The 21,252-nt window shown below is 50.6% G+C and overlaps 1 protein-coding gene across 2 annotated transcripts in view; it reads right to left on the reverse strand.

Moving 5' to 3' along the window:
• LOC129813636 (guanine nucleotide-binding protein G(olf) subunit alpha-like) overlaps positions 1-21,252 on the reverse strand; it is a 232,549-nt gene that overhangs the window by 20,565 nt on the left and 190,732 nt on the right. For both annotated transcript variants that reach the window (XM_055866004.1, XM_055866005.1), the window contains exons 6-7: positions 5,127-5,255; positions 2,892-2,950 (exon numbers count right to left, since the gene is read on the reverse strand). In XM_055866004.1, the coding sequence (XP_055721979.1) occupies positions 2,892-2,950; positions 5,127-5,255 (188 nt within the window). The remainder of the gene's footprint in view (positions 1-2,891; positions 2,951-5,126; positions 5,256-21,252) is intronic.

Genomic DNA, 21,252 nt, shown 5'->3' on the forward strand with positions numbered 1-21,252 from the left:
GTGAAAGGTGACAGAGAGGTGTTTATCAGACCAGGAGACATCCCATCTGAGGTGAAAGGTGACAGAGAGGTGTTTATCAGACCAGGAAACATCCCATCTGAGGTGAAAGGTGACAGAGAGGTGTTTATCAGACCAGGAGACATCCCATCTGAGGTGAAAGGTGACAGAGAGGTGTTTATCAGACCAGGAGACATCCCATCTGAGGTGAAAGGTGACAGAGAGGTGTTTATCAAACCAGGAGACATCCCATCTGAGGTGAAAGGTGACAGAGAGGTGTTTATCAGACCAGGAGACATCCCATCTGAGGTGAAAGGTGACAGAGAGATGTTTATCAGACCAGGAGACATCCCATCTGAGGTGAAAGGTGACAGAGAGAAAGGTGACACCCTAGGAAACATCCTAGGAAACACCCTAGGAGACACCCTGTTTCCTACGGGTGTATCCTAGGGTGTTTCCTACGTGTGTCTCCTAGGATGTTTCCTACGGGTGTCTCCTAGGGTGTTTCCTACGGGTGTCTCCTAGGGTGATTCCTACGGGTGTCTCCTAGGGTGTTTCCTACGGGTGTCTCCTAGGGTGTCTCCTAGGGTGTCTCCTAGGGTGTTTGACATTATGATTTTAGTGGGTGCTATGCTGTCCCCAAAAGGTTCCAGGGCCACAATTAAACTAAATAATGAATGAGAATGTCATGGTAATTTTAGAGCCATGTTGGGAAAAAAGGTTCTGTCCCCATCTACATCTACTGAGTCTATTTTCTGTTGCAGCTAATGGATTTAGGGGTGGTTTCCCGGACACAGATTGAGCCTAGTTTTAGTCTAAAAACAACTGTAAGATCCCTTTAGGTATAAACAATTTATTTATTGAATTTGGCCCATAGAAACACACTGAACGACAAAAGGACAGTCAAAAAATAAATCATAAGAAACGGTGTTTTGAAGAGTCTGTCGTCCTATATTTAGGAGATATCAGAAAGATCAGGAAATATTTTACACATATTTAACACCTTTTTTGGGTAAGCATAAAACAACCTCCATACTTCCTTTTAATCTTTTAAAAACCGGTACCAGTTACCTTCAGACGAGTCCTGTAACACTAGTGGTTATAAACCGGTACCAGTTACCTTCAGACGAGTCCTGTATCACTTGTGGTTTTAAACCGGTACCAGTTACCTTCAGACGAGTCCTGTAACACTTGTGGTTTTAAACCGGTACCAGTTACCTTCAGACGAGTCCTGTAACACTAGTGGTTTTAAACCGGTACCAGTTACCTTCAGACGAGTCCTGTAACACTTGTGGTCGTAGAGCAGAACGGAGAGCCCCATCGTGTTCGTGAGAGTCTCCCCTTTCCATAGAGTGCTCAATAGTCCGTAAGTCAAACCGTTCGGACGCTACACACGTTTCCGTAAGAAGACCAATTTTCGGGATGTCTCCTGGTCTGATAAACACCTCTCTGTCACCTTTCACCTCAGATGGGATGTCTCCTGGTCTGATAAACACCTCTCTGTCACCTTTCACCTCAGATGGGATGTCTCCTGGTCTGATAAACACCTCTCTGCCACCTTTCACCTCAGATGGGATGTCTCCTGGTCTGATAAACACCTCTCTGCCACCTTTCACCTCAGATGGGATGTCTCCTGGTCTGATAAACACCTCTCTAGCTCTGTCACCTTTCACCTCAGATGGGATGTCTCCTGGTCTGATAAACACCTCTCTGTCACCTTTCACCTCAGATGGGATGTCTCCTGGTCTGATAAACACCTCTCTGTCACCTTTCACCCCAGATGGGATGTCACCTGGTCTGATAAACACCTCTCTGTCACCTTTCACCTCAGATGGGATGTTTCCTGGTCTGATAAACACCTCTCTGTCACCTTTCACCTCAGATGGGATGTCTCCTGGTCTGATAAACACCTCTCTGCCACCTTTCACCTCAGATGGGATGTCTCCTGGTCTGATAAACACCTCTCTGTCACCTTTCACCTCAGATGGGATGTCACCTGGTCTGATAAACACCTCTCTGTCACCTTTCACCTCAGATGGGATGTCTCCTGGTCTGATAAACACCTCTCTGTCACCTTTCACCTCAGATGGGATGTCACCTGGTCTGATAAACACCTCTCTGTCACCTTTCACCTCAGACGTGGAAGAGTGACAGCGTTGGATGCGGTGGATTGAGACACATCAGATATTCTTAATCTGGCGGAGTTTGATGGGGATATTGTTATTTCGTTTTCTTAGATTGACGCACTAGGGGGTTAAACAACATCTCTTTCTCTGAGCAATTGCATTAGTATAAAATAATATAATTTTGTTTTGAGCATTCAATATAGCTCAGTATTTAAATTATTTATTTTATACACTCATTTTTGCTCATCTTCGTCGAGGGTGTCAATCATTTCAGACGCCGCTGTACATGTACACCCCCCCCCCCCCCCCACACACACACACCCCCCACACCCCCCCCCACACACACACACACACACATACACACTACACACACACACACACACACTACACACACACCCCCCCCACCCCCCCCCCCCCCACACACACACACACACTACACACACACACACCCCCCCCCCACCCCCACACACACACACACTACACACACACACACACACACACACACACACACACACACACACACACACACACACACACACACACCACACACCCCACACACACCCCACACACACACCCCCCACACACACACACACACCCCACACACACCCCACACACACACCCCCCACACACACACACACACACACACACCACACACACACCCCCCCCCCCCCACACACACACACACACCACACACTACACCCCCCCCCCCCCACACACACACACACACACACACACACACACACACACACCCCACTACACACAATGCACCATTAAAGCACTGGATCCATTTTCTCCTTTCGTCTCTCTGGCCGCCCACATCAAACATACTGAGAGAGGAGAGGAGGAGGAGGGAGGAGGGAGGAGGAGGGAGGAGGGAGGAGGGAGGAGGGAGGAGGAGGGAGGGAGGGGGAGGGAGGAGGGAGGAGGAGGGGGGGGGAGGGGGGGAGGGAGGAGGGAGGAGGGGAGGGAGGGGAGGAGAGAGGAGAGAGGAGGGAGGGAGGGAGGAGGGAGGGAGGAGAGAGGAAGAGAGGGAGGAGAGAGGGAGGAGGGAGAGGGAGGAGGGGGAGGAGGGAGGTGAGAGAAGAAGAGAGAGGGAGGAGAGGAGAGGAGAGGAGAGGAGAGGAGAGGAGAGGAGAGGAGAGGAGAGGAGAGGAGAGGGGGAGAGAGAAGAGAGAGGAGAAGAGAGGAGAGAGGAAGAGGGGGAGAGAGAAGAGAGAGGAGGAGAGAGGGAGGAGGGAGGAGAAGAGAGGCGAGAGGAGAGGGAGGAGAAGAGAGGAGAGAGAAGGGGGAGATAGATGAGAGAGAGGGAGGAGAGGCGAGAGGTGAGGCGAGGCGAGAGGAGGGAGGAGAGAGAGGAGATAGAGAGGAGAGGGAGGAGTGGAGCGTAGAGAGGGAGGAGAGAGAGGAGAGTAGAGAGGGAGAAGAGTAAGGAGAGAAGGGAGAGAGGAGAGAAGGGAGAAGAGAGAGGGGAGGAGAGCGAGGAGAGGTGAGAAGGAGGAGAAAGAGGAGAATAGAGGAGAGAGGGAGGTGAGGAGAAAAGAGTGGAGAGAGAGGAGAGGAAAGAGAGGAGACGAGAGAAGAGAGAAGAGCGAGGAGACGAGAGAGGGAGGAGAGAGGAGAGGGGAGAGGAGAGAAACAGAAGGAGAGAATAGAGGAGAGGAGACAGAATATTAGGTCACATAACCACATGTAACACTGGACTGACTGGCTGACTGGACTGACTGGCTGGACTGGCTGGACTGGCTGACTGGGTGACTGGACTGGCTGGCTGGCTGACTGACAGGACTGACTGGCTGGCTGGCTGGCTAACTGACTGACTGACTGACTGATTCCCTGAACTGGCTGCCTGACTGGATGGCTGACTGGCTGACTGGACTGACTGGACTGACTGACTGGACTAGCTGACTGGCTGACTGGACTGAATGACTGGCTGACTGGCTGGACTGGCTGACTGGACTGAATGACTAGCTGACTGACTGACTGACTGGACTGAATGACTGGCTGACTGACTGGACTGGCTGACTGACTGACTGGCTGACTGGACTGGCTGACTGACTGGACTGGCTGACTGGACTGAATGACTGGCTGACTGACTGGACTGGCTGGACTGGCTGACTGACTGGCTGACTGACTGGACTGGCTGGACTGGACTGGGTGACTGGCCTGGATGACTGGACTGACTGGCTGGCTGGCTGGACTTACTGACTGACTGACTGGACGGCTGACTGACCTGACTGACTGGGCTGGCTGACTGATTCACTGGCTGGACTGGGTGACTTGACTGTCTGACTGGCTGAATTGACTGGACTGGCTGGCTGACTGGACTGGCTGGTATGGCTGACTGGTCTGGCTGACTGGATGACTGACTGGCTAGACTGGCTGGTCTGGCTGACAGAGTAGGAATGCTGTTCTAGGATCTGGTTCCCCTTGTCCATCTAATCATATTAATTATGATCTAACAGGGAAACTGATCCTAGATCAGCCCTCTTACCCTGTCTGAGATGCTTTATGAGTCCAAAATCTGCTTCAGTTCATCATTTCCTCACTTCACAGAGAGACAGAGAGACGGAGACACAGACAGACAGACAGACAGACAGACAGACAGACAGACAGACAGACAGACAGACAGACAGACAGACAGACAGACAGACAGACAGACAGACAGACAGACAGAGAAACAGACAGACAGACAGACAGACAGACAGACAGACAGACAGACACAGAGACAGACACAGAGACAGACACAGAGACAGACAGACAGACAGACAGACAGACAGACAGACAGACAGACAGACAGACACAGAGACAGACACAGAGACAGACAGACAGACAGACAGACAGACAGAGAAACAGACAGACAGACCGACAGAGAAACAGACAGACAGACAGACAGACAGACAGACAGACAGACAGACAGACAGACAGACAGACAGACAGACAGACAGACAGACAGACAGACAGACAGACAGACAGACAGACAGACAGACAGAGAAAGATACTCACTGAAAGTTGACTTTGTCCACTTGGAATCGCGTCTCGAATATCCCTGAAGTTAACACTCTGCATCGTAGCAGGTCCTGGTCTGTGGGAGTGTAGTCTCCTTGTCTTACTGACTCAATTCTGTCCAGGAAACTGCAAACAGACACACACCGTTGTCACATGTCATTCTGCGTCACTAGGATTGACTGTGGGCTCTCGTTCTCCGTGGCCGACGTGATCAAGACATTTAAACAGTTTAACCCTCGCAAGGTTGCCGGCCCAGACGTCATCCCTAGCCGCGTCCTCAGAGTATGCGCAGTGGTGTGTTAACAGAGATATTCAATCGCTCCCTATCCCAGGCTGCTGTTCCCACATGCTTCAAGATGGCTACCATTGTTCCTGTTCCCAAAAAAGCAAAGGTAACTGAACTAAATGACTATCACTAGTAGCACTCACTTCTGTCATCATGAAGTGCTTTGAGAGGCTAGTCAAGGATCATATCACCTCTACCTTACCTGACACCCGAGACCCACTTCAATTTGCTTACCGCCCCAATAGGTCCACAGACGATGCAATCGCAACCACACTGCACACTGCCCTAACCCATCTGGACAAGAGGAATACCTATGTGAGAATGCTGTTCATCGACTACAGCTCAGCATTTAACACCATAGTACACTCCAAACTCGTCATTAAGCTCGAGACCCTGGGTCTCGACCCCGCCCTGTGCAACTGGGTCCTGGACTTCCTGACGGTCCGCCCCCAGGTGGTGAAGGTAGGAAACAACACCTCCACTTCGCTGATTCTCAACACAGGGGCCCCACAAGGGTGCGTTCTCAGCCCCCTCCTGTACTCCCTGTTCACCCATGACTGCCTGGCCACCCACGCCTCCAAATCAATCATCAAGTTTGCAGACGACACAAGAGTAGTGGGCTTGATTACCAACAATGACGAGACAGCTTACAGGGAGGAGGTGAGGGCCCTTGCGGACTGGTGCCAGGAAAAACAACCTCTCACTCAACGTCAACAAAACGAAGGAGCTGATCGTGGACTTCAGGAGACAGCAGAGGGAGCACCCCCCTATCTACATCGACAGAACCGCAGTGGAGAAGGTGGAAAGCTTCAAGTTCCTTGGCGTACACATCACTGACAAACTGAAATGGTCCACCCACACAGACAGTGTGGTGAAGAAGGTGCAACAGCGCCTCTTCAACCTCAGGAGGCTGAAGAAATTTGTCTTGGCACCTAAGACCCTCACAAACTTTTACAGATGCATCATTGAGAGCATCCTGTCGTGCTGTATCACCGCCTGGTACGGCAACTTCACCGCTCGCAAACCACAGGGCTCTCCAGAGGGAGGTACGGTCTGCCCAACGCATCACCGGGGGCAAACTACCTGCCCTCCAGGACACCTACACCACCCGATGTCACAGGAAGGCTGAAAAGATCAGAGGACAATAACCACCCGAGCCACTGCCTGTTCACCCCGCTATCATCCAGAAGGCGAGGTCAGTACAGGTCATCAAAGCTGGGATCGAGAGACTGAAAAACAGCTTCTATCTCAAGGCCAACAGACTATTAAAAAGCCATCACCAGCCGGCTACGACTCAGAACTCTGCCATAACTTAATCACTGTCATCAGCCGGCTACGACCCAGTACCCTGCCCTGAACTTAATCACTGTCATCAGCCGGCTACCACCCAGTACCCTGCCCTGAACTTAATCACTGTCATCAGCCGGCTACGACCCAGTACCCTGCCCTGAACTTAATCACTGCCATCAGCCGGCTACCACCCAGTACCCTGCCCTGAACTTAATCACTGTCACCAGCCGGCTACGACCCAGTACCCTGCCCTGAACTTAATCACTGTCACCAGCCGGCTACGACCCAGTACCCTGCCCTGAACTTAATCACTGTCATCAGCCGGCTACGACCCAGTACCCTGCCCTGAACTTAATCACTGTCATCAGCCGGCTACCACCCAGTACCCTGCCCTGAACTTAATCACTGTCATCAGCCGGCTACCACCCAGTACTCTGCCCTGAACTTAATCACTGTCATCAGCCGGCTACGACCCAGTACCCTGCCCTGAACTTAATCACTGTCACCAGCCGGCTACGACCCAGTACCCTGCCCTGAACTTAATCATTGTCACCAGCCGGCTACCACCCAGTACCCTGCCCTGAACTTAATCACTGTCACCAGCCGGCTACCACCCAGTACCCTGCCCTGAACTTAATCACTGCCATCAGCCGGCTACCACCCAGTACCCTGCCCTGAACTTAATCACTGTCACCAGCCGGCTACGACCCAGTACCCTGCCCTGAACTTAATCACTGCCATCAGCCGGCTACGACCCAGTACCCTGCCCTGAACTTAATCACTGTCATCAGCCGGCTACGACCCAGTACCCTGCCCTGAACTTAATCACTGTCATCAGCCGGCTACGACCCAGTACCCTGCCCTGAACTTAATCACTGTCACCAGCCGGCTACGACCCAGTACCCTGCCCTGAACTTAATCACTGTCACCAGCCGGCTACGACCCAGCACTCATCCCAGATACCTAGGAGATCCGTTTGAAGTCTTGATGAAAACCCCAGATGTGTTAGATTAGGAGGCGGCAGTGAAAATAACAAGAAATGGTTTTGTTTTGTTATGTATGTCCGAGGAGCAGAAGGAGCCTGTTTTGCACCTGAAAAAGATTTTGGATTTGAATGTGTCGTGTGAGGATCTGTGAAGCAGAGCGCCAGTCACGGGGGTTATCTCTGGAATGGAGCCAGAAGTCTGTAACTGAAGAAGTAGATGTAGTGGTTGGTTAACGCGGACTGACCCGTATGGTGGATGGAGTGGTTGGTTAACGCCGACTGACCCGTATGGTGGATGGAGCGGTTGGTTAACGCCGACTGACCCGTATGGTGGATGAAGTGGTTGGTTAACGCCGACTGACCCGTATGGTGGATGGAGTGGTTGGTTAACGCCGACTGACCCGTATGGTGGATGGAGCGGTTGGTTAACGCGGACTGACCCGTATGGTGGATGGAGCGGTTGGTTAACGCCGACTGACCCGTATGGTGGATGGAGTGGTTGGTTAACGCCGACTGACCCGTATGGTGGATGGAATGGTTGGTTAACGCCGACTGACCCGTATGGTGGATGGAGCGGTTGGTTAACGCCGACTGACCCGTATGGTGGATGGAGTGGTTGGTACACGCCGACTGACCCGTATGGTGGATGGAATGGTTGGTTAACGCCGACTGACCCCACCACTACCCCAACACCCCCCACTACACCCCCCAACACCCCCCCAACACAACACGCAACACCACTACCCCCAACACACCCCAACACCACTACCCCAACACACCCCAACACCACTACCCCAACACACCCCTACCCCCAACACACCCCAACACCACTACCCCAACACACCCCAACACCACTACCCCAACACACCCCAACACCACTACCCCAACACACCCCAACACCACTACCCCAACACACCCCAACCCCAACACACCCCAACAACACTACCCCAACACACCCCAACACCACTACCCCTACCCCCAACACACCCCAACACCACTACCCCAACACCACTACCCCAACACACCCCAACACCACTACCCCCAACACCACAACACCACTACCCCACCACACCCCACCACTACCCCCAACACACCCCACCACTACCCCACCACTACCCCCAACACACCCCAACACACCCCAACACTACCCCAACACACCCCAACACACCCCACCACAACACACCCCACCAGTACCCCACCACTACCCCAACACACCCCACCACCCCAACACATCCCACCAGTACCCCACCACTACCCCCAACACACCATTACCCCCAACACACCATTACCCCCAACACACCATTACCCCCAACACAAAGAGAGATAGATAGACAAAGACAGAGAGAGAGAGACGGAGAGAGACAGAGCGAGCCTTGTGACCGTGGTTCTGTGACTGCCTTGTGACTGGTTCTGTGACTGTGGTTCTGTGACTGCCTTGTGACCGTGGTTCTGTGACTGTGGTTCTGTGACTGCCTTGTGACTGTGGTTCTGTGACTGTGGTTCTGTGATTGCCTTGTGACCGTGGTTCTGTGACTGTGGTTCTGTGACTGCCTTGTGACTGTGGTTCTGTGACTTTCTTGTGACTGTGGTTCTGTGACTGTGGTTCTGTGACTGCCTTGTGACTGCAGTTCTGTGACTGCCTTGTGACCGTGGTTCTGTGACTGCGGTTCTGTGACTGCCTTGTGACCGTGGTTCTGTGACTGCCTTGTGACCGTAGTTCTGTGACTGCGGTTCTGTGACTGCCTTGTGACTGTGCTATAGCTGGAGTGGTGGTGACCCAAATATAACCCTGCTGCTCTGAGCTTAGCCACAACACACACACACACACACACACCACACACACACACACACACACACGTGACTGCCTTGTGACCGTAGTTCTGTGACTGTGGTTCTGTGACTGTGGTTCTGTGACTGCCTTGTGACTGTGGTTCTGTGACTGTGGTTCTGTGATTGCCTTGTGACTGTGGTTCTGTGACTGCCTTGTGACTGTGGTTCTGTGACTTTCTTGTGACCGTGGTTCTGTGACTGTGGTTCTGTGACTGCCTTGTGACTGCAGTTCTGTGACTGCCTTGTGACCGTGGTTCTGTGACTGCGGTTCTGTGACTGCCTTGTGACCGTGGTTCCGTGACTGCCTTGTGACCGTAGTTCTGTGACTGCGGTTCTGTGACTGCCTTGTGACTGTGCTATAGCTGGAGTGGTGGTGACCCAAATATAACCCTGCTGCTCTGAGCTTAGCCACAACACACACACACACCACACGTGACTGCCTTGTGACCGTAGTTCTGTGACTGCGGTTCTGTGACTGCCTTGTGACTGTGCTATAGCTGGAGTGGTGGTGACCCAAATATAACCCTGCTGCTCTGAGCTTAGCCACAACACACACACATTGCTTATTCAGTGGCCTTAAGAGACATCAGCTTACAAAAAAGGCTTTGGAACAATGTGACCGATATCCTCTCTCTTTATATGTGTGTGTGTGTGTGTGTGTGTGTGTGTGTGTGTGTGTGTGTGTGTGTGTGTGTGTGTGTGTGTGTGTGTGTGTGTGTGTGTGTGTGTGTGTGTGTGTGTGTGTGTGTGTGTGTGTGTGTGTGTGTGTGTGTGTGTGTGTGTGTGTGTGTGTGTGTGTGTGTGTGTGTGTGTGTGTGTGTGTGTCTGTTTCTGTTTCTGTTTCTGTGTGACTGCTTACGGACCGGTTTCTCCATGTCTGTGCTTGTGGGCCAGTCTCTCTGTCTGTGCTTGTGGGCCAGTCTCTCTGTCTGTGCTTGTGGGCCAGTCTCTGTGCTTGTGGGCCAGTCTCTGTGTCTGTGCTTGTGGGCCAGTCTCTCTGTCTGTGCTTGTGGGCCAGTCTCTTTGGCTGTGCTTGTGGGCCAGTCTCTGTGGCTGTGCTTGTGGGCCAGTCTCTCTGTCTGTGCTTGTGGGCCAGTCTCTGTGGCTGTGCTTGTGGGCCAGTCTCTGTGTCTGTGCTTGTGGGCCAGTCTCTGTGTCTGTGCTTGTGGGCCAGTCTCTCTGTCTGTGCTTGTGGGCCAGTCTCTTTGGCTGTGCTTGTGGGCCAGTCTCTGTGGCCGTGCTTGTGGGCCAGTCTCTCTGTCTGTGCTTGTGGGCCAGTCTCTTTGGCTGTGCTTGTGGGCCAGTCTCTCTGTCTGTGCTTGTGGGCCAGTCTCTCTGTCTGTGCTTGTGGGCCAGTCTCTGTTTCTGTGTCTGATGTAGGATCCTCTCCCTCCCTCTCTCCCTCACTCTCAATTCAATTCAAATAGCTTTATTGGCATGAGAAACATATATTTACATTGCCAAAGCAAGTGAAATAGACAAACTAAAGTGAATAAACAACATCTCTCTCTCTCTCCCTCCATCACTCAGTGTCTCTCTCCCTCCCTCCATCACTCAGTGTCTCTCTCCCTCCCTCCATCACTCAGTGTCTCTCTCCCTCCCTCCATCACTCAGTGTCTCTCCCTCCCTCCATCACTGACCATTATCACGCACCTGTCTCAAAACAGGAGCGGTGGGAAAAATGACATGTCATATATGTACTTAAATAGCAAATGGAGGACGCTTTTTCCGTGGTTCATTTTCATGCCAGGTAGGCTATACTCCTGTTGTAAAGAGAAGCAATGTGCTTAATATTAGGAAAGTTGAGAAATACATATAGTAGGCCTATAGAAAGCTGATGGGATCCTCCTCTTTTTAATAGAGGCCATCACTCTGTTTTCTCACACAATTGCATAGCCTATAGAAATGTTGTGCAACATGAGCTCATGGGCTCTCATGAAGTGTTTGATTAGATTTTCGGTTATATTTGCATTGATGTCAGAGTGATTAGAGTGGACAGTAGAGTGCTGAGTACCAGGCAGTTAGCAAATTTGGTAGGTTACTAATGACCAGCAGCAGCATCAGAGCTTGGAGAAGCCAAATTACCGCGACTAAACGGCCACGTGGAATTTGACTGCCTTCATGACTCGTGACCGCCGGTGTGGCGGTAATACGGTCACCATAACAGCCCTAGCAATGCCCCCTCCCACACCAATGCCCCCTCCCACACCAAGCCCTAACCCCTCCCACACCAAGCCCCAAGCCCCCTCAACTACCCTGTAGATAAACCACCAGGGAGGCCAGAGTAGAGCCTCAACTACCCTGTAGATAAACCACCAGGGAGGCCAGAGTAGAGCCTCAACTACCCTGTAGATAAACCACCAGACAGGCCAGGGTAGAGCCTCAACTACACTGTAGATAAACCACCAGACAGGCCAGGGTAGAGCCTCAACTACACTGTAGATAAACCACCAGGGAGGCCAGAGTAGAGCCTCAACTACCCTGTAGATAAACCACCAGGGAGGCCAGAGTAGAGCCTCAACTACACAGTAGATAAACCTCCTTGTTCCTTCTCTCTGTCCTGGTTGGTTGTTAGCCAGTCGGCCAGGCAGCCTCGTGTTCATGCTTTAACATTATACAAAGGGTGGGTCTAATCCTGAATGCTGATTGGTTAAAACTGAATTCCAGCCGGTGTCTATTCCACAAGTTACCACCGGCTAAATCTATGACTTTAAAAGGCCTATTTTCTCTTTTCCATCTGACTCCACTGTTTCATCAGCCCAGCCAGGCAATTTATAAACTTGATCTTCACTATAAAAAGCATCTAGACATTCTCATTCCTGTCAGACTAACATGTAGTTTTCAACAGTGGATATGTGTATAAACCTTACTGTCTGTCTCTCCGACATCTGCAACATTGTTTCAATATTCAAATTCGATCTCCAGCTGTCCCGTAGTAATGAACATGTCTGGAGTCGGGACAAGACAGACCTTTTTTAAAATTTTAATTCAACGAAATGCAGCTAGTTTGCAGTCTTTCCAGCTTCATTTTGAAGTGATTGTGTTAGCTGTGTTGTTGGCTTGCTCCTCTGAACAAGTATCCTGATGAGATTTTCTATGCCAGGTGAAACAGCACATCATTAGCTCATTGTTATGGATGTATCCAAATAAATGTCACTAGAAAAACAGCTTAAAACAAACGCTAATGCAGCTACTCGACTTCGTCTCCGGGCGTAACACTCGTGCGAATATATCCTCCAAACACCGGCTTCTCTTATCTCTTAACTAGAACACCATCTTTCATTAGCAGGAGACACAGAGCACAGATCCATCTTTCATTAACAGCAGACACACAGCACAGATCCATCTTACATTAGCAGGAGACACAGATCCATCTTTCATTAGCAGGAGACACAGAGCACAGATCCATCTTACATTAGCAGGAGACACAGATCCATCTTTCATTAGCAGGAGACACAGAGCACAGATCCATCTTTCATTAGCAGGAGACACAGATCCATCTTTCATTAGCAGGAGACACAGCACAGATCCATCTTTCATTAGCAGGACACCCAGCACAGATCCATCTTTTCAGCAGCTGGTCTGTCTCTGTCTCAACTCAGAGTCATGTTGTATTGGTCCAGTGCAAGGCTGGGCAGAGCAAGGCAGACACTCACTTTAACTAGGCCTAACTTACTACAGCACACAGGCTGCACTCAAGACTTATCTGTCACCATGTGTGAGAGTCCCTCCTAAACATAGCAGTTGAGAACACGTTCCTAAATATAGCATCCAAACACAGTGTAAAACACAGGCACAACGTTTTATATCAACTAAACAATACACTTTCCAGAACAGTTACTGTACTGGCAGACTCTGTATTGAAAGGTGTAGCAGTGTGGAGAAACGTAAAAAATGAGTAGCGAGAGAACTCTGGTTAATGTTTATTGTTTACTCCATGTGTAACTCTGTGTTGTTGTCTGTTCACACTGCTTTGCTTTATCTTGGCCAGGTCGCAGTTGTAAATGAGAACTTGTTCTCAACTAGCCTACATGGTTAAATAAAGGTTAAAAAAAATAAAAAATAAAACAATTATGTCTATGAGTATTACGACCAGCTATTATTCCCTGGAATAACGGTACAAGAGCTCTGAATAAAACTAACAGGTCCCAGATCACGCTCTGTCTGAGCATGGGGAAATATCTTCAGTGTGTTTTACTACAGAATAATACTGTAGTCCGACTATTCACAAACTGGGGTACTTGTAATGCCGTCGGGGGGGGTACGCCAAACAAAAATGTGATTCACATTTTCAAACAGTCCGTTTTATATTTTCCAACGGGGCTATACATTTGGGTGAGTTTTTTTTCCCATCTCTCCTGAGTCGCCTCGTTTCACTGGCAATAATCAAATTAAACCATCTAGTGTTTAGCGAAATAACACAATGTCAAATACAGGTAGTCTAGTTCGACCATCGAAAAAAGGCGCAAATATGATGAGAACTATATTGATTTGGGGTTCACTTATATTGGGAGTAGTGCCTTTCCTCAGCCACAGTGTGTTATATGTGGGTGTCTGTGTGGATGTCTGTGTGGGTGTCTGTGTGTGTGTCTGTGTGGGTGTCTGTGTGTGTGTCTGTGTGGGTGTCTGTGTGGGTGTCTGTGTGTGTGGGTGTCTGTGTGGGTGTCTGTGTGTGTGGGTGTCTGTGTGGGTGTCTGTGTGTGTGGGTGTCTGTGTGGGTGTCTGTGTGGGTGTCTGTGTGGGTGTCTGTGTGGGTGTCTGTGTGGGTGTCTGTGTGGGTGTCTGTGTGGGTGTCTGTGTGGGTGTGAGTGCATGTGTTCTAAGGTGTGGAGAATCCGAGCAGGGGGTCAGTCCAGTTCAAGTGTTCAGCAGTCTGATGGCTTGAAGTAATAAACTGTCTCTGAGCCCAGGATTCTACACTAATGTGTTCAGTTGATGGCATCAGCACATGACGTGGTCACACCAAGTTTCTTATAAATAAAAAATTAAATACAGTGATCCCTCGCCACTTCGCGGTTCACTTATCGCGGATTCGCTATTTCGCGGATTTTCATAATGCATTTTTTTTTTTTTTTTGGTGCATTGTGCTCTGCATTCTGATTCGCTAAAAACTCACTCCCGCTTCTTGTATCAAAACATGCTACGAATTGTGCTATCATTTTGTCGTCTCGTGCAGTTATGTGTACGTACATAAAACAGCTTGGCAAATTTACATTAAGTTGGCCAGGAAGGAAGGAAGGACTAACGCTTGGTCGCTTAGCAACCATGGTGCGAATGGCCACTGAACTTAAGCGAGTAGCTGAGGAATGGGACCCTTTGATGAGCCGTTCATTACAGTTCTCCAACGTAATCGATGGTGGCATGTCGGTGTACAAGGATCTTTTTGCAAAGAAGAAAAAAGAGCGACAACAGCTGCCTATCACTATGTTCTTCTCCCGAACAAACACACCTGCACCGCGGGCTTCAGAAGAAGAGAACACTGCAGAGCGCAGTCAGGATGCAGCGGCCCAGTCTGAAGAGCAGTGAAACGGCCTACACGTGAGTCACTGTATTTGTATACATGTAATAGTTGCTAATTGTAAAAAAAAAAAAAAGTTTTCTATTTCGCGGATTTCACTTATCGCGGGTCATTTTCGGAACGTAACCCCCGCGATAAACGAGGGATTACTGTAATTGATAATGGCCTGGCCTGTCCCGTAATATACCTGTATTCCGTACAGAACCAGGCTAATAATGACGAGCCATCTTTTAATTAGCACATCCTTGTGTTCTTACATTGACTTGGATAGATTTACTGTAACAGCAAAGACAAGAAAACGTCAAATAAAGTACAAAAGGTATTTATTGAAGATGTCAAACTGACATCTGTTCCTTTCAGGCAGAATTCGGATAAAAAATTGTACTTGATACCAAAACGATAGTGTCAAAAACATTTTATTTTATATACATTAAAAAAAACAGGTTTTCTCTCTCAAAAACACAATTTGTAAATAGAAAAACAACAACATTGGATGTTTTAAGTACACAACCACATCAGGGGACCATTGTTTATGTCTGGAACGATGTTTTGTGTAGTTACCCTTTCATTTTCCAGCCAGACTGTTGCGTTTCTGTACTGAACAAAATTATAAAATGTAACATATGCGAAACAAATTTCAAAGATTTTACTGAGTTAAGGTTCATACAAGGAAGTAAATCAATCAAAACAAACTAATCTATGGATTTCACATGACTGGGAATACAGATATGCAACTATTGGTCACAGATACCGTGCTTTCGGAACGTCGATCCAGAGCATCCCAAACATGCTTAATGAGTGAAATGTCTGGTGACTATGTAGGCCATGGAAGAACTGGGACATTTTCAGCTTCTAGGAATTGTGTACAGATCCTTGCAACATGGGGTTGTGCATTATCATGCTGAAACATGAGGTGATGGCGGCGGATGAATGACACAACAATGGGCCTCAGGATCTCGTCACGGTATCTCTGTTCATTTAAATTGCCATCGATAAAATGCAATTGTGTTCGTTGTCCATAGCTTACGCCTGCCCATACCATAACCCCACCATGATGCACTCTGTTAATAACGTTGACATCAACAAACCGCTCCGCCAACATTTTTTAAGAAGCTAATGATCTGTGGCCAAATCAAATCACCTATTTTGAATGATTTTATACATTTTTGTATGGACAGGAGTAGGTTAATTAGGCTATATCACTTGGCAATTTAGTTCAATTTACTTCAGGGGAAGCTTACTAAAGAGATAGCACATTGGAGACGATGAAACAACGAAAGCCCATATTCATTTTCAATGAAGGAAGTGAAGTGGACCCGTTGGGAGCAATGGGAGCGTGGGCGAGGACGTGAACAGGGCAGGACCAAAGTTGGGGGGAAAGCTGAACTTCATGCAAATAATCTATTAACCAATCGAAGCTGACTATAGTTTCTAGCCCCTACTGGATTGGCTGTTGATACCTAGCCTGCTTGCTAGCACCAACATGAAGGGTTAAAAGGATCGAGGGTTTATGGATGCCCCGCCTATGTCAGTAGGACACTTGGGATGGAGTTTTCAAAACAAAATGGCCACTGGATTAATGCAAATAATCATGATTCTACCAGGTAGGCATAGGCTACTTTGTAGTTACCTTTCGTTTAAGGAGGTTAGGCTACTCAAAGTGGTAGATATACACTGAGTGGACAAAACATTAGGAACACCTTCCTAATATTTAGTTGCACCCCCCTTTTGCCCTCAGAACAGCCTCACTTCATCAGGTCATGGACTCTACAAGGTGTCGAAAGCGTTTCCACAGGGATGCTGGCCCATGGTGACTCCAATGCTTCCCACAGTTGTGTCAAGTTGGTTGGATGTCCTTTGGGTGGTGGACCATTCTTGATACACACAGGAAACTGTTGAGTGTGAAAAAACCCAGCAGCGTTGCAGTTCTTGACGCACTCAAACCAAATGCATTTAAATCTTTGGTCTTGCCCATTCACCATCTAAATGTCACACAGACATAATCCATGTCTCAAGGCTTAAAAACCCTTCTTCAGCTTGCCCTGGCTCCCTCCCTCCCTGACTCCTTTACATAAGCTCTGAGGGGGGTGTGCGGATAGAGGGGCGGAGCAACAGACTGGCGACTGATGAGCTGAGGCCTGGAATCTACAGCGCCACCGCTGACTGTCATTCAGCAGGCAACGCTGACTGTCATCCAGCAGGCAACGCTGACTGTCATCCAGCAGGCACCGCTGACTGTCATCCAGCAGGCAACGCTGACTGTTTCCCAGCAGGCAACGCTGACTGTCTCCCAGCAGGCAACGCTGACTGTCTCCCAGCAGGCAACGCTGACTGTCATCCAGCAGGCAACGCTGACTGTCTCCCAGCAGGCAACGCTGACTGTCTCCCAGCAGGCAACGCTGACTGTTTCCCAGCAGGCAACGCTGACTGTCTCCCAGCAGGCAACGCTGACTGTCTTCCAGCAGGCACCGCTGACTGTCATCCAGCAGGCAACGCTGACTGTCTCCCAGGAGGCAACGCTGACTGTTTCCCAGCAGGCAACGCTGACTGTCTCCCAGCAGGCAACGCTGACTGTCATCCAGCAGGCAACGCTGACTGTCATCCAGCAGGCAACGCTGACTGTCATCCAGCAGGCAACGCTGACTGTCATCCAGCAGGCAACGCTGACTGTCTCCCAGCAGGCAATGCTGACTGTCTCCCAGCAGGCAACGCTGACTGTTTCCCAGCAGGCAACGCTGACTGTCTCCCAGCAGGCAATGCTGACTGTTTCCCAGCAGGCAATGCTGACTGTCTCCCAGCAGGCAACGCTGACTGTGTCCCAGCAGGCAACTCTGACTGTCACCCAGCAGGCAACTCTGACTGTCATCCAGCAGGCAACGCTGACTGTCACCCAGCAGGCAACGCTGACTGTCTCCCAGCAGGCAAGGTAATAAACACATACAGCCACTAGGGGCCCAAGGTAATAAACACAGAGCCACTAGGGGCCCAAGGTAATAAACACAGAGCCACTAGGGGCCCAAGGTAATGAACACAGAGCCACTAGGGGCCCAAGGTAATGAACACAGAGCCACTAGGGGCCCAAGGTAATAAACACAGAGCCACTAGGGGCCCAAGGTAATAAACACAGAGCCACTAGGGGCCCAAGGTAATAAACACAGAGCCACTAGGGGCCCAAGGTAATAAACACAGAGCCACTAGGGGCCCAAGGTAATAAACACAGAGCCACGAGGGGCCCAAGGTAATAAACACAGAGCCACTAGGGGCCCAAGGTAATGAACACAGAGCCACTAGGGGCCCAAGGTAATGAACACAGAGCCACGAGGGGCCCAAGGTAATGAACACAGAGCCACTAGGGGCCCAAGGTAATAAACACAGAGCCACTAGGGGCCCAAGGTAATAAACACAGAGCCACTAGGGGCCCAAGGTAATAAACACAGAGCCACTAGGGGCCCAAGGTAATGAGTGGGCATTGCAAGTGAGTGATTCTTACAGCCCTCATCAAAACAGAGGGTAAAAACTCCTAACTGTTCTTGTTTCAGGAAGAGAAGAAAAAGGGGTGGAGAACGGCTATATGGAAACTAGTGACGAGTTGCCACTTAGCAAACCAATCAAGTGTTCTGCATGGGTGTGGTGGCTGGCAGTAGACAGGTAGGGGTGGCAGTAGACAGGTAGGGGTGGCAGTAGACAGGTAGGGGTGGCAGTAGACAGGTAGGGGTGGCAGTAGACAGGTAGTGGTGGCAGTAGACAGGTAGTGGTGGCAGTAGACAGGTAGTGGTGGCAGTAGACAGGTAGGGGTGGCAGTAGACAGGTAGTGGTGGCAGTAGACAGGTAGTGGTGGCAGTAGACAGGTAGTGGTGGCAGTAGACAGGTAGGGGTGGCAGTAGACAGGTAGTGGTGGCAGTAGACAGGTAGGGGTGGCAGTAGACAGGTAGTGGTGTCAGTAGACAGGTAGTGGTGGCAGTAGACAGGTAGTGGTGGCAGTAGACAGGTAGTGGTGGCAGTAGACAGGTAGGGGTGGCAGTAGACAGGTAGTGGTGGCAGTAGACAGGTAGTGGTGGCAGTAGACAGGTAGGGGTGGCAGTAGACAGGTAGGGGTGGCAGTAGACAGGTAGTGGCGGCAGTAGACAGGTAGGGGTGGCAGTAGACAGGTAGAGGTGGCAGTAGACAGGTAGGGGTGGCAGTAGACAGGTAGTGGTGGCAGTAGACAGGTAGGGGTGGCAGTAGACAGGTAGGGGTGGCAGTAGACAGGTAGGGGTGGCAGTAGACAGGTAGTGGTGGCAGTAGACAGGTAGTGGTGGCAGTAGACAGGTAGTGGTGGCAGTAGACAGGTAGTGGTGGCAGTAGACAGGTAGTGGTGGCAGTAGACAGGTAGGGGTGGCAGTAGACAGGTAGTGGTGGCAGTAGACAGGTAGGGCTGGCAGTAGACAGGTAGTGGTGTCAGTAGACAGGTAGTGGTGTCAGTAGACAGGTAGTGGTGTCAGTAGACAGGTAGTGGTGGCAGTAGACAGGTAGGGGTGGCAGTAGACAGGTAGTGGTGGCAGTAGACAGGTAGGGGTGGCAGTAGACAGGTAGGGCTGGCAGTAGACAGGTAGTGGTGGCAGTAGACAGGTAGTGGTGTCAGTAGACAGGTAGTGGTGTCAGTAGACCGGTAGTGGTAGCAGTAGACAGGTAGTGGTGGCAGTAGACAGGTAGGGGTGGCAGTAGACAGGTAGTGGTGGCAGTAGACAGGTAGTGGTGGCAGTAGACAGGTAGTGGTGGCAGTAGACAGGTAGTGGTGGCAGTAGACAGGTAGGGGTGGCAGTAGACAGGTAGTGGCGGCAGTAGGCAGGTAGGGGTGGCAGTAGACAGGTAGGGGTGTCAGTAGACAGGTAGTGGTGGCAGTAGACAGGTAGTGGTGGCAATAGACAGGTAGGGGTGGCAGTAGACAGGTAGTGGTGGCAGTAGACAGGTAGTGGTGGCAGTAGACAGGTAGTGGTGGCAGTAGACAGGTAGGGGTGGCAGTAGACAGGTAGTGGCGGCAGTAGGCAGGTAGGGGTGGCAGTAGACAGGTAGGGGTGGCAGTAGACAGGTAGGGCTGGCAGTAGACAGGTAGGGGTGGCAGTAGACAGGTAGTGGCGGCAGTAGGCAGGTAGGGGTGGCAGTAGACAGGTAGTGGTGGCAGTAGACAGGTAGTGGTGGCAGTAGACAGGTAGGGGTGGCAGTAGACAGGTAGGGGTGGCAGTAGACAGGTAGGGGTGGCAGTAGACAGGTAGGGGTGGCAGTAGACAGGTAGTGGTGGCAGTAGACAGGTAGTGGTGGCAGTAGACAGGTAGGGGTGGCAGTAGACAGGTAGTGGCGGCAGTAGGCAGGTAGGGGTGGCAGTAGACAGGTAGTGGTGGCAGTAGACAGGTAGGGGTGGCAGTAAACAGGTAGGGGTGGCAGTAGACAGGTAGGGGTGGCAGTAGACAGGTAGTGGTGGCAGTAGACAGGTAGTGGTGGCAGTAGACAGGTAGGGCTGGCAGTAGACAGGTAGGGGTGGCAGTAGACAGGTAGGGGTGGCAGTAGACAGGTAGTGGTGGCAGTAGACAGGTAGGGGTGGCAGTAGACAGGTAGTGGCGGCAGTAGAGAGGTAGAGGTGGCAGTAGACAGGTAGGGGTGGCAGTAGACAGGTAGTGGTGGCAGTAGACAGGTAGGGGTGGCAGTAGACAGGTAGTGGTGGCAGTAGACAGGTAGTGGTGGCAGTAGACAGGTAGTGGTGGCAGTAGACAGGTAGTGGTGGCAGTAGACAGGTAGTGGTGGCAGTAGACAGGTAGTGGTGGCAGTAGACAGGTAGTGGTGGCAGTAGACAGGTAGTGGTGGCAGTAGACAGGTAGTGGTGGCAGTAGACAGGTAGTGGTGGCAGTAGACAGGTAGTGGTGGCAGTAGACAGGTAGTGGTGGCAGTAGACAGGTAGTGGTGGCAGTAGACAGGTAGTGGTGGCAGTAGACAGGTAGTGGTGGCAGTAGACAGGTAGTGGTGGCAGTAGACAGGTAGTGGTGGCAGTAGACAGGTAGTGGCGGCACTAGACAGGTAGGGGTGGCAGTAGACAGGTAGGGGTGGCAGTAGACAGGTAGGGGTGGCAGTAGACAGGTAGTGGCGGCACTAGACAGGTAGGGGTGGCAGTAGACAGGTAGGGGTGGCAGTAGACAGGTAGTGGTGGCAGTAGACAGGTAGTGGTGGCAGTAGACAGGTAGTG

This window comes from Salvelinus fontinalis, chromosome 17 (genome assembly GCF_029448725.1).
Source record: "Salvelinus fontinalis isolate EN_2023a chromosome 17, ASM2944872v1, whole genome shotgun sequence".
Classification (NCBI taxonomy): domain Eukaryota; kingdom Metazoa; phylum Chordata; class Actinopteri; order Salmoniformes; family Salmonidae; genus Salvelinus; species Salvelinus fontinalis.